The 12,526-nt window shown below is 38.5% G+C and overlaps 2 protein-coding genes across 9 annotated transcripts in view; one reads left to right on the top strand and one right to left on the bottom strand.

Moving 5' to 3' along the window:
* Nucleotides 1-556: 556 nt before the first annotated feature.
* On the bottom strand, nucleotides 557-5,002 carry LOC118366477 (dual specificity protein phosphatase 19-like). Its single transcript, XM_035749106.2, has 4 exons — nucleotides 4,728-5,002; nucleotides 4,352-4,398; nucleotides 4,108-4,260; nucleotides 557-2,841 (listed from the first exon to the last, which is right to left on the bottom strand). Exons 1-4 carry the CDS (start codon nucleotides 4,948-4,950, stop codon nucleotides 2,623-2,625), a joined length of 642 nt encoding a protein of 213 aa, XP_035604999.1. The 5' UTR covers nucleotides 4,951-5,002; the 3' UTR covers nucleotides 557-2,622.
* Nucleotides 5,003-5,552: 550 nt separating this feature from the next.
* Nucleotides 5,553-12,526, top strand: part of LOC118366863 (nck-associated protein 1) — a 59,611-nt gene continuing 52,637 nt past the window's right edge. For 5 of the 8 annotated variants that reach the window (XM_052493506.1, XM_052493504.1, XM_035749650.2 and 2 more), the window contains exon 1: nucleotides 5,553-5,857. In XM_052493506.1, the coding sequence (XP_052349466.1) occupies nucleotides 5,738-5,857 (120 nt within the window). In that variant the 5' untranslated portion in view covers nucleotides 5,553-5,737. The remainder of the gene's footprint in view (nucleotides 5,858-12,526) is intronic. The other 3 variants (XM_035749655.2, XM_052493507.1, XM_035749653.2) reach the window with 1 other exon arrangement.

Genomic DNA, 12,526 nt, shown 5'->3' with positions numbered 1-12,526 from the left:
CAATCAAAATAAACGTTCTAACACAGTGACCAGGTTATTTTTGTGAAGCATATTTGATTCTGAATTCGGACATATAAAGTCTGGACATGAAAACTATTTCTAAAATGCATACTTTTATTTTTTGTGAACTCACTTCACTCGCGCATAAGAGGGAGGTTTGCGCTGCTGGTGCTGGCACATGCGCAGATCAAACACACCGCTTGTACTCGGATTACTGTCATAACAATTCGAAAGATTGTTCAGAAAACCAGGTGTTTTAATCGGCGTATGTTTACTTAGATTTTGGCTTTATGCCGATTTGATATGCAGAGTAAGGTGTTTAAGTGACTATTTACATACTCTGCTTACTGCAATATCAGGTTAATATCGAATTATTAGTGTGCATGTTAACATACTTAATGTGTAGGCTAATAATAATGTTCTAATCATCACATTACACTGCTTTGACGATGTGTGATATTAAGCCCATTAATCGAGTGCATCTGTCCAAAGAGTTTAGTCCTGTCTAAGTAGCTTATAGCCTACTAAATGTTATATTACATGATTATAACATGTTTATAAGTGGTTATTATGCATGAGGTCATAATACTGCCATTGTAAGCAGATGTAATTAATGTCACGATAATCAGCCAACAAGGATAGAATAACGTTATAAACTCAATTGAATGGAGATTTTCTCTTCAGTAGCAATATTTTATTCAAACATATTCTGAATTTACACACACACATTGATCCAAAGGGTGCATTTCTGCATTAATCAACAGGTTCTTGACAACGCAATTCACACTAGTTCCTGAAACATATCTTATGTTGTAAATGTTAGCAGTAGCCTAGCCTACATTGCGTTTGGAAGAATAATTATATGTGTACATATGTGTACATATAACTAGAACTAGAACAAGAGTTCATAACATTTTATCAAATATGTTCATATAAAATAATTTAACATTAATAAACATCATATTTCAAACACCCACAATCAGAGTAATTTTTTTTGCAATAAAAAACAACAACATTTAAAACTTATAATAATAACATCAAAAATAATGCATGTCTGTTACAACAACAACAACAAAACATCTAGCCTCCACTGTATTATTATCTTAGTTTATTCAACGTCGCATAGATCAGGGGTTTTCAAATTTGGGGAAAATATTTTTGGGGATTTTATGTGAAAAAAAAATATTTTTTATGAATATCGATGCTACAACAGAATACCATCGTGGATACTATTGTTAAGTCTCTGCGTCCAGTATGGAGGACGTTAGAGGTAATTTCACCAGCCAATGCTAACTACCGTTAGCACAATAACTGGAAGTCTACCGTTAGCATGCTAGCTAGTATGCTACCATCTGACTCTGGGGAAGTAGATAAATGGTTTCATAGTCATAATCTCGAATTATTCCTTTAATATGATGCTAATTACCAGGGGTTTTTCTGTATAGAAAATTCTTAGGCCGCCGTTTCAGGATGGAAAAACAGTTTCAGTGTCAACTTAAACTAGATAGAAAGCATGCAGAAAAGATATTGAACTATGTATAGTTTTAAGTAGTAGCATCTTTGAGAACTAACAATCAAATAAAAGCTAGACAGTCAGGGAGAATCGAAAATTCCAGGGCACATGCACATTGATTTAATAATATTTGAGCAGAAGCACACAGCGGTAGCCACGGCAAAATGCATAGAATTGCTGGAAATTAGCTTCAAATCTGCTAAATGTTCTCTCAACTCAATGGAAAAATATGTGGAGTTGCAGAAAATTTGCTTCACAACAGCAAGTTGAGTCGAGTTTACACTTGCAATGAACTGCGGCTAGGTTAAAATAATTAAACAGTCCAAACTAAATCTATTCATTTAAAATTGATTACTTATACTTGCAATTATCATTCACCTAATGATAAGACAAGGCATTATTTTAGTTTTTGCTAACAAATTATGGGGGTCCCGGGGTTGTCAGTTTGCATGGGTGGGGGACCCTGGGCAAGGAACGTTTCTGAAATCCCTTGCCATAGATAACATCCCAACATGCAATAAATAATATGTTAAGACAAAGTAAGGATGTCCATAATATTTCTTAAACCAAGATATAAGTTAACAAAATTAAAACTATATTAAACAATACAGTTTAGTCAGTGCTCTCTAACTTTCAACTCACACATTTTGGTACAAAAAAGGAAAGACTCAAAATGAACTTAAGAATTGTTGTACAGACATGGTTCATCAAGTTGAGAATTGTATATTTATACCTTTCTTAAATTCCATTGTGGCCTCATTTACCACCCTCAGTGGTTTATAGAAATTGATAACAGAGATGTTTAACTATTGAATAACACTGGACCCACAGTGTATATTGACAGGGCATTGTAGGGCTTTTGAAAAAATGGCGTCAAATGAACACCTCGACATGATGTTGGGGTACCTCGGGTATTAGGAGACATAGTAAGATGCAAAATGACATCTTATTCCCTATATGTTGCACTACTTTTGACCAGGGCCCCAGCGCATTATACTGTATAAGAAAATAGGGCACAATTTTGGACACATCAGAATGGCCTCCTTGTGAGAAACAGTGGCTGATGATGAAATGCATTACTCTGGCCCTGGAGGTGTTGCTGTTGTAGCTCATGCATAGCCCACACCATTGGCTTCTATGCCCCCTTTCGGTTTGAAACCTTTCAACTGTTCAAGAAACCCTGGATTTGGGCACGTGGCTGGCCGAGCCGATTTCACCAAGGTAAACGCATCATTGAAAGGCTTTCCTTCTGTGGACATCAGGTACCCAATGACGACCGAGGCTGACCTCGAGACTCCAGAATTGCAGTGAACCAACACAACTCCTTTCTGAGGGGGAAGACGAGAGAAACAAGCCTTATGTTTTTAGAATGTGCACAAACAAACTTCAGCCCAGCTTGAACAAAAAAGTAATCAGGTGGTCAACTGAGGGACTTCATTTTAAAAAATGTGTTCCTTACCCCAGGAAACCTGTTGAAGTGTCCTGGGGTAAGGACTGTTTTGGGGGAATATGATGCCTTATGTCATTTTAGTGCTATCCAGTCCAAAGGCATGAGACCTGATGTGCTCGGCTGCTTTAAATTTGAATCCAATGTCTTCAATTCACAAAGGTCAATCTAATAAAATACTTTTATGCTAATCACACATAATGGGAAAATTACAAGCTATAAAGGTGATAGAGTTATTCTCCCACTTAGCTAAAGGCAACATGGATGCTTTGATTAGGCAGTTGGAGTTACCCCTGCATGGTATCCCAGATTACATAGGGAAGTAAAAAGAGCCACTGACCTCCATTCAACAGAGAGTGGAAACTTATTTCCAATAGGACCAGTCATTGTAATCATAAACCTTTGGTGAATTTGCAACATGTGACAGTGTCAGGTTGTTGCGTGATAGGCACAGCGATTTGGTAAAAGGTTGTATAGCAAACAAAGGGCCACTAGTGATAAGATCTTTCTACAACATGCTAAATTATGTATGGTGAAAACTCAGCCCTGTATTATTTACTACAGTGTGGATACAGAGGTAGGGAGGATGCCTAGATACCTACTGGTAGGGAGGGAGGCCTTGCATTGGCTCACTGCTGTCCAGTATCAGATATATGCCAGGTCATCAACTTGAACACTCAAAGAAATTACTATTAAAGTAAAGTAATTGTACCTACAGTATGTACTGTATAGAGCAAAGTGATTCTCAAAACAAATTGTATTTGTCACATGCGCGGAATACAACAGGTAGACCTTACCGTGAAATATTTACTAAATAAACGAAAGTGAAAAATAAAAATAACGAGGCTATATACAGGGGTGCCGGCACCGAATCAATGTGCGGGGGTACAGGTTAGGCAAGGTAATTTGTACATATAGGTAGGGGTAAAGTGACTGCATAGTTTCTCCTTGATATAAAACATCTTCCATGATGTGTCATCTTTCATGATGAGTAGGAATGTTGAAACTGTCAGGTAAGATGAATGCAGTGAAAGATACGGTATTAAAGCATAAATTGAAAAAGAAAACAGCGAAAAGGAAACTGGATATTGCAACCCCCAATTAGACTACATTAGCCTACAATGTTGTGAAAACACATACAACTTACCTCTGCATTTGCTTGGTTTATGAATTTTGAACACTCTTGGAAATAGGATGTTATGTCAGTATCAGGAACATCCAGAATGCTCAGTGTTTTATAAATGAACAGGTCTGGAAATGCGTTTTCAACACCGTAGGCTACATTCAAAATGTGGGACACCTGTAATGGAAGAAGAACATCTATGAAACACCAAAACAAGACAGAAAATTGTGTTAAATATAAAGCTTATCTCTATTAAATAAAACAATACCTTATATTTTCTCAAAGTGCCAAAGTCATGTGCAGCATCTTGTGAGCCTACAACAAGAAAAAACAACCATCAAATTGTAAGCCTGTAAGAAATTGTTTTAAATTGAAATATTATTAACTGAGCATAGATATGTTTAGGATATTTACTTCAGTAATGATAAAGATGTTGTTGTTTTTTCAAAAACATGAGTTTAAACTGTCTATAGGGGGAAAATTAAATGTGGTTACATGCAATAATCCAGAAGACTCCGTCTCAGAGACAACAAACTGAAAACGTAAGGCCTCATATCATACTGACAGCTACAGTATATGTGTCTGTGTAGGCACCTGTCAATTATCCCCTGTCAATAACACATATCTCATCGACATCCACTCACCTAATAGTAAATAAGGTTTAATAACTCCAACTTGTACGTCCCAGCTGTTGTCCTGTACATAGCCGCATGCTGTCTCAGGCTGACTTTTATCCTCTACAACATGTATAGTCGATCCTTTCCATGTCTCAATAATCCTCCTGCCGCTCAACGTCGTCACGCGGGTGCATTGCTTTCTCAAATTGGTCTTGGAAAATGTCTTGATTTCCTGGGCAAGAGACTGCATCTCCTTTGTCTTCTCAAAACAAAGCAAAGGAGAAAAAAAGAATCCAGTGTTAGATTGGTCTGCCGCTCTACCAGTCTAGGCTACTCCATAGGATGTAATGTTCACAGTGCCAAGCTTCTACTTCAAATGGACTCCTGCATGTTGATGGGGAGGTTTTGTCAACTCCAACTTGAAAATTGAGAACTCAGATTAGTCACTCAGCCTTTATGGGGGACCAGAGTCTTTTTCTAGGTGTCACAGATGTCACTATCACATGATGCCATCATTAAGCGTGTGTGTGTGTATGTGTGTGTGTGTGCGTCCCATAGGCTATTCAGTTTGGTGCAGTGGTATAGTATTTAAAATTCTATTTTACATGCTGTCATCATAATGTTCAAACATAACTGAGGATTTAGGACATTAATATAAAATTTTCACATTGAGACATCCAGCCACACTTTATTGTTGCCTTTGTAATGTATGCCTTCAATGTAGGATCAAATACTTGAGAACTATTTTGTCGTGGGTGTAGCCGCCTACATATAGGCCCATATTCCTTCCCTATAATAAAATGCGGGTCACGTGACGTGCATTTGGATTGCAGGAAACAGCCTGTCAGCCTCGTTTTCGTAAAATAGGACAACACCTAGTAAAAACCGCGACGGGAGAGAGGAGTGGGGATTGGCGAAACCGCTCCACCCACATAATGGGCGAATTGTAACATTGTAGCACTGGAGTGTCATTATTTTCACAACAAACAAAACGCAGCAGCAATTCTACAACAAATATTTTACAAGAATCAGTAGCTATGTCGGCAACACTGTCGCGCGGCTCGCTCCAACCTGGCCAGCAAAAACTGGCCGAGAAATTTACCATTTTGAACGACAGGGGCATCGGAATGCTCACTCGCATCTATAATATCAAGAAGGTAAGGTACCAGTGTAATTATTCGGTTCATAATAAATTGTACTGCATTCAAGAGATTGAAAGATCAAACCCCCCAAACTCATATGTGGTGTATGGCAGAAACCTTTATTTTGAAACCCAATTCATGACAGCTACGGCTGCAGAATGCCAGTCAAGGCCCTCTTGAAAATGTGTTGCAGATAAGCTAACGTAATTTGGCTAGCCAAGCCCACTCATCATTAGGACAAATAAATCACTGTTTCTGAGATTGGTCTATTTCAATCTTCGTGTAAAAAGAATAATAACTCATAGGCTACTTACTGAAAGCTATGGTTCACTGGCTTGAAATAAAATAGTATCTCACTGAAATAGCCTATAATGTAACTACATGCCTAGCTTTGCAGTAATTGTTGTGCTTGATGGCTAGCTAGCTACATAGTTTCTCCCGCATACTTGCATAAGGCACCACAATATTAGTTAAATACATTGACAAATGAATGCTTTTCTAGGTTCTTTAGCCAATGCTAAGATTGAAGTCAGAGATCAATATAATGGGAACACATTTATAATCAGTCATGTTAGCAGTTACCATCTGACAGACACATATTGGCACATCATGACTGAAGCATACTACTTACTAACCAATGGCACGGCAGTATCTACAGTTGGTATACATGTATGTTATATAGTTGTTATGTAGTTGTTATAAATGCCTGATGCACCGGAGCACATACTGTATCCTGGTCCTGGTTTGAAAAACATTCAGTAAACACATTTTCCTGAGATAGAAGGGAGAAGTATTTTAAAGAAGCCACAGTTTTAGAGATACTTATGATTTGTTTGTTACACTTACTCATAGTGATAGTGGGGATGTTGTGATATACCGATTCCACACTAGGGCCACTTTCCTGGACACAAATTAAGACTTGTGCTTTTTAGTCCAAGACTCTTAATCTGTGTCTGGGAAATTGGACCATAGTGTTTAATTTGCTCATTGTAAAACCCTACAGAGAAAACCACTCTTAGTAGCATTATTACTCGTGTATTAGTATTCACTATTAATTTATAATTTTAAAAAGTCATCAATGTTTATTGGTTGCGTACACAGTTTAGCAGATGTTATAGTGGGTGCAGCAAAATGCTTGTATTACTAGCTCCAAATGATGCAGTATAATGTGAAACAAGTACACAAATAATTAAAGAGTAAACAAGTTACAATAAGCAATCAAGAACGTCAGGATGAATCCAATTAACAACTCAAATAGCACTGTAACAGTAATAAAAATGCAATCTATATGTATGTACACCGGGATAATGATATGTACATCAGTAGATATCAATGATAAGTACATTAGTAGGTATATTAGTGAGCAATGTCAAGAATCCAGTATATAAATAAATATGCAGTGTGTATAAACAGTGTAACTAAATACAAAGTACAGTTGTATGAATATGTCACGACTAGTCAAGGTGGGTGGAATCAGGCGCAGAGAGCAAATAATGAATAAAGGTTTATTCTCCGGTGAACAACAATAAACACGGACAACCCAAAATACAAACAGGGTGAAAAATATCCAAAACAGGAATTTACAGACAAACCGGAGAAAATAAAACACAAAAACACCGACAGCCGAAACGAAAAGTCAAAACAAACAATCCCGCACAAAACAAGGGCGGGACAACCTACATTAAATACAGATACTAATTAACTAACACAGGTGAAAACAATCAGACAAAACCAACAGATAACCGAAAAGGGATCGGTAGTGGCTAATAGGACGGTGACGACGACCACCGAGCACAGCCCAAACGGGCAGGAGAGCCTACCTCGGCGGAAGTCGTGACAGAATATTAGAATGCATTATGTCGGGAATACAGTATTTAAATACTCAGTGTGAAACAGGAAGTGTCCACTGGTTCAATGTCTCTGACATGGGACAGCAGCATTTTGTGTGTGTGTTTGTGTGTGTGTGTATCACCTGATAGACGGCTAGTGATGTCTGTTCAACAGTCTGATATCCTGGTAATAGAAGCTGTTTCTTAGTCTCTCTGTCTTGGCTCTGATGCACCTGTACTGATTCCATCTGCTAGACGGTAGCCAGGTAAACAGTCCGTGGCTTGGGTGACTGATATATTACTTATTCATAGTGGGGACTGGCGAGGTGTGTCATGAATGGCAGATTCCATACTAGACGTTAGGTTTGGGCGACATACCATTTATAATGTATACCGAGGTATTTCGAAATACCAAAGGTATGATTTTCAATACCATTAAAACTGTAGCAGCTCCGGGGGTGCGTGCTACGCCACTGCTTATAAATATAAGTATAACTATATGAAATCTATATCCAGCTCAGGGCTCCGGCTATGTATTTGGTTTGTTAACTTGCTAGCTAAGTGGCTAGATGTAATGATCAAGCTTCTTGATTACAGCAGAAACATTCAATCCCATCCTGGATCAAGATCCCTGCTAAAATGGTTTTGTGTGTCCCTTGTGTGCACATTCAGTAATACCTTATACCTCAGTATGGTACAGAGACGGTATGACAGTATGAAAATCTGGGTACCAACCAACCCTACTAGACGTTTCACTCAGTGTAACAGAGACGAGCATTCTTAGTGTGTAGCTGTCCATTTTAATGACTTTGATACAGTGACAGTCAGTCCTTTAATGATGAGAGAGAGTACTGTGTTTGTGTCCCAAATGGCACCCTATTCCTTACACAGTACACTACTTTTGACCAGGGTAGTGTACTTAATAGGGAATAGGGTGCCATTTGGGACAATAACTGGGTATTAGAGATTCTTTGCTGACTTGGCAGCAGATAGAAGATAGCTGGAGGCTGTCCAGTGTGTAGCTGAATGGAGGCTAGTGGAGAATCATGCCTCTCTGCCTTGACTATCTGTCTGCTAGTAACCTCCAGCCAACCAACCCTTGTGCTGAGGATCTACCTAGCCTAGTAGGCCTATCCCTTTATAGGCACCTCACAATCATCTTCTGTGTCTCACTCCCTCAACTCTCAATTCAAGTTAGATGTGATAGAAACATCATGCAGATACAGAATTCAGACTAAAAAAACGTACCCCAGGACACAAGATGACTATCATGATGGCCGCAAGATACAGGATTGTCACAACACGCGAGAGCTTAGTTGTGTGACAATTTGTCACTCTCTGTTGCAGTCAATTTGTGTGTAATATTCAGCCTATTACTCATATATTTCCATTAATATACCTCCGTTTTTATGTTCAGCATGACACAATAGGCTACATGCCAAAGGTTTTATACCCATGGTACAATTCTTGTTTTATCAAAAAACATATTGTACTTATTGAAACTATGGCAGCAGGTTGATGCTTGTGCATTGAACTAACAGATCTTTTGCTTAGCAACTGGTAGGCATTGATACTATCTGACAGAAGAATTTAGGAAGATTCTCAGATGTCTTTTTCTGTTTCATCTGTGATTGTAGGCTACTGTGATTGTAGGCTGTTGCAAAGGCCTACCTCAGTAAATCAAACAACTGTACACTTCTGCAGTAGGCCTACGGCACACATTTACTGCCCATTACTACTGCACAAGCCTTCTAAGCATTACACTGTGAGTCCACACCTGTTGTTTACGAAGCATGTGGCAAATACAATTTAATTTTATGTAATACTACTACCACAGGTGTATCCCTTTACTGTAGTCTACTGCACAAGTCTACTAGGCCTACCTCAGTAAATCAACCTGCTTAGACAAGCTACTTTATCAAACAGAATTAAACAGACAATTGGTCCAAAATAGAGATCTATTGTATTTTGTTCATATCCACTCGGCAAGTAACGTGAATGAAGATTCAGTGGCCAACAATATGGGATTGTGTACCAAGAAGAGCTTATAGTTAAGCATTGTTGACAGCAAAACAATGAGACCCCTGCTATGACGGCTGGCTGCAAGTTGGACACTACTGTCTGGGCCAGCAGTATTGCTTTTTATATTGATGTAACTTACACAACCGCCTGATTCCCATGATAATATTTCTGATAATATTTCTGTCACGATAATGTTTATGTAGTGTATCAGTGTCCCCGAGTGCAATATTTGTTTTAAAAGTGAGTAACCGGTATAATACTTTACGGTATAGTTATAGTACATTGTAAGACTTGTCATAAGCATGTATGACCCCCTTATAATGCAATGTAGCATCAAAAAAATATATTTGTTGGTTTCCAGAATGATCAAAAATAACCTTGTTTGTGGAGAGGAGAGCTTCTTATGACGTCATATAATTGAAAGGGAAATCTAAACCGGAAGCAGCCCAGAGCCCCTCCTCAGAACCCTCCTAGTCTTTACAGAGACAACAGGAAGCCCACTATTATGTAGGATGTTCTTATGCAGGACTTGTCAGTAGAGAGGAGATATATATCAGGGAAGATGGTACTGTACTGAAGGCCTACTGTATCTAGCAACTCAGCCTGAGAAGAATTACATTAAACTATGCACCCAACACCAATATAGTGGAAGTTTAACTGGCAGTATGGACCCCACTGTATGGTAGGTACATTATTAGAACAGAATAGCAATACACCGTTTAATCCCAATGGGAAATACTGTACTTACAGAGACAGTCACAAAAACAGCAATCAATGTAGTAAAAACAGATAGCCGTACAGCAGAAAAAACATAAATCATCCATCCATATGTCAATAATCAGTTCAACAGTTCATTAGTACACTGATGTATGGGTGATAAAGGAATTCAGTTAGATCCTTTGTATTGTGTGTTTCAGTCTGAGTCCAGATAGACAAGAGTCCTGTCATAGACAAGAGTCCTGTTATAGACAAAAGACTGACTGAGAGTGCAGGGAGGGAGGGTCTCTACTATGCGGTCAGAGGGAGGGTCTCCTATGAGGAAACAGCATTGACCTCAGTCTGTTACTCACTCTCCAATGACCTTGTTAGCATTGGGAAAGCACTGGTGAAGCACTGTTACAACTGGAGAAGCACAGTTAGCACTATATTAGCACTGGAAAAGAAATGTTTGCCCTGCGGACGTCAGTACACTGTCAGTCCTGGAAAAATCACCTGGTACCGACAACCTGGATGATGAATCGCTGAAGTTGGTAGCGGAATACATTGTGACTCCTGTTTGCCACATGTTCAATTTAAGCCTAAACGGCGGTGTGTCAGGGAGGTAACTCCGCTACCCAAGAATAGCATAGCACCCTTTAGTGGTTCAAACAGACAACCAATCAGCCTGTTTCAAGTGCTTTTTTGAAAAAATTGTGTTTGATCAAATGCAACATTATTTGACAGAAAATTAACAACAGACTTTCAGCATGCTTATAGGGAAGGGCACTCAACATGCTCGGCATTGACACAAATGACTGATGCTTGGCTGAAAGAAATTGGTAGTAAGAAGATTGTGGGAGCTGTTCTGTTAGACTTCAGTGCAGCTTTAGATGTCATTGATCATAACCTATTGCTGAAAAAATGTAGATTTGCATCCTCTGCCTTATTATGGATTGAGAGTTACCTATCTAATAGAACACAGAGGGTTTTCATTAATGGAATGTTCTCATGTACATTCAGTTGAGTGTGGTGTACCGCTGGGCAGCCGGGTAGGGCCATATCTGTTTTCTGTTTTTACCTTTTCTTTTGTACCTTTATTCTTAACTACGCAAGTCAGTTAAGAACAAATTCTTATTTTCAATGACGGCCTAGGAACAGTGGGTTAACTGCCTTGTTCAGGGGCAGAACGACAGATTTTCACCTTGTCAGCTCGGGGATTCGATCTTGCAACCTTACAGTTACTTGTCCAACGCTCTAACCACTAGGCTACCTGACCTTCCACTGACCTTGAATAACGCCTGTGTGTCTACATATGCTGACATCACAACAGTATACACGTCGGCCGCAGCAGTAAAATAAATAATTGACACCCTTAGCGTAGATCTCCAGTCAGTTTTAGAGTGGGTAACTAGCAATAGGCTGGTGCTAAGTATCTTAAAAATATTATTGAATTAAAAAATAATAATCTATTATTAAATAATGTGGTGATTTTGAGGAGTTGAGGAGACTAAACTGCTGGGTGTAACCCTAGATAGCAAGCTATCATGGTCAAAACATATAGACTCAATGGTTGCTAAAATGGGAAGAGGTCTGTCGATTGTCATGACTTGACTTGAACATTAATCTGAAGACTGTTATTTATCTTAATTGTTACCCGATTTTCAATTAATCATGTAACAATTAACTCATTAGGATCTGGGCCACCACGAGAGAAGTTCTTTAAACAGTTACCATTTCCCAAATTAAACGCTAAAAGGTCTTTACCTATTATGTCTATAAACAGTCAACTTATAGCCCATATTCTTTTTAAGTTCATTGGTAGATGGTTCATTAGATTGTAGGTTCCTTGGGTTTATATGCATGTGTCTGTTCCTACTTGTACTAATCAAAGACTACCTTACAGTGAGCTCCAATAGTATTGCGACAATGACACATTTTTTGTTGTTTTTCTGTGTCTGTAAATTTCTCACTAATAATTATTCACGATTCATTCAGGACTATCCGTAATCATGGTAGCATCCACATTAATGTAGAAGTGTTTAGAAACATATTCTGTTCTTATTTACAATAAAAGTGACTCCTAAATGACGCAATACATTATTTACCATTAACCCTTTTTCCACATTTTTTTTAC

The sequence above is a fragment of the Oncorhynchus keta genome, chromosome 34 (genome assembly GCF_023373465.1).
Source record: "Oncorhynchus keta strain PuntledgeMale-10-30-2019 chromosome 34, Oket_V2, whole genome shotgun sequence".
Taxonomy (NCBI): Eukaryota; Metazoa; Chordata; class Actinopteri; order Salmoniformes; family Salmonidae; genus Oncorhynchus; species Oncorhynchus keta.
The sequence above is the reverse complement of the archived record's forward strand: the minus strand, read 5'-3'. Positions and strand labels throughout refer to the sequence as shown.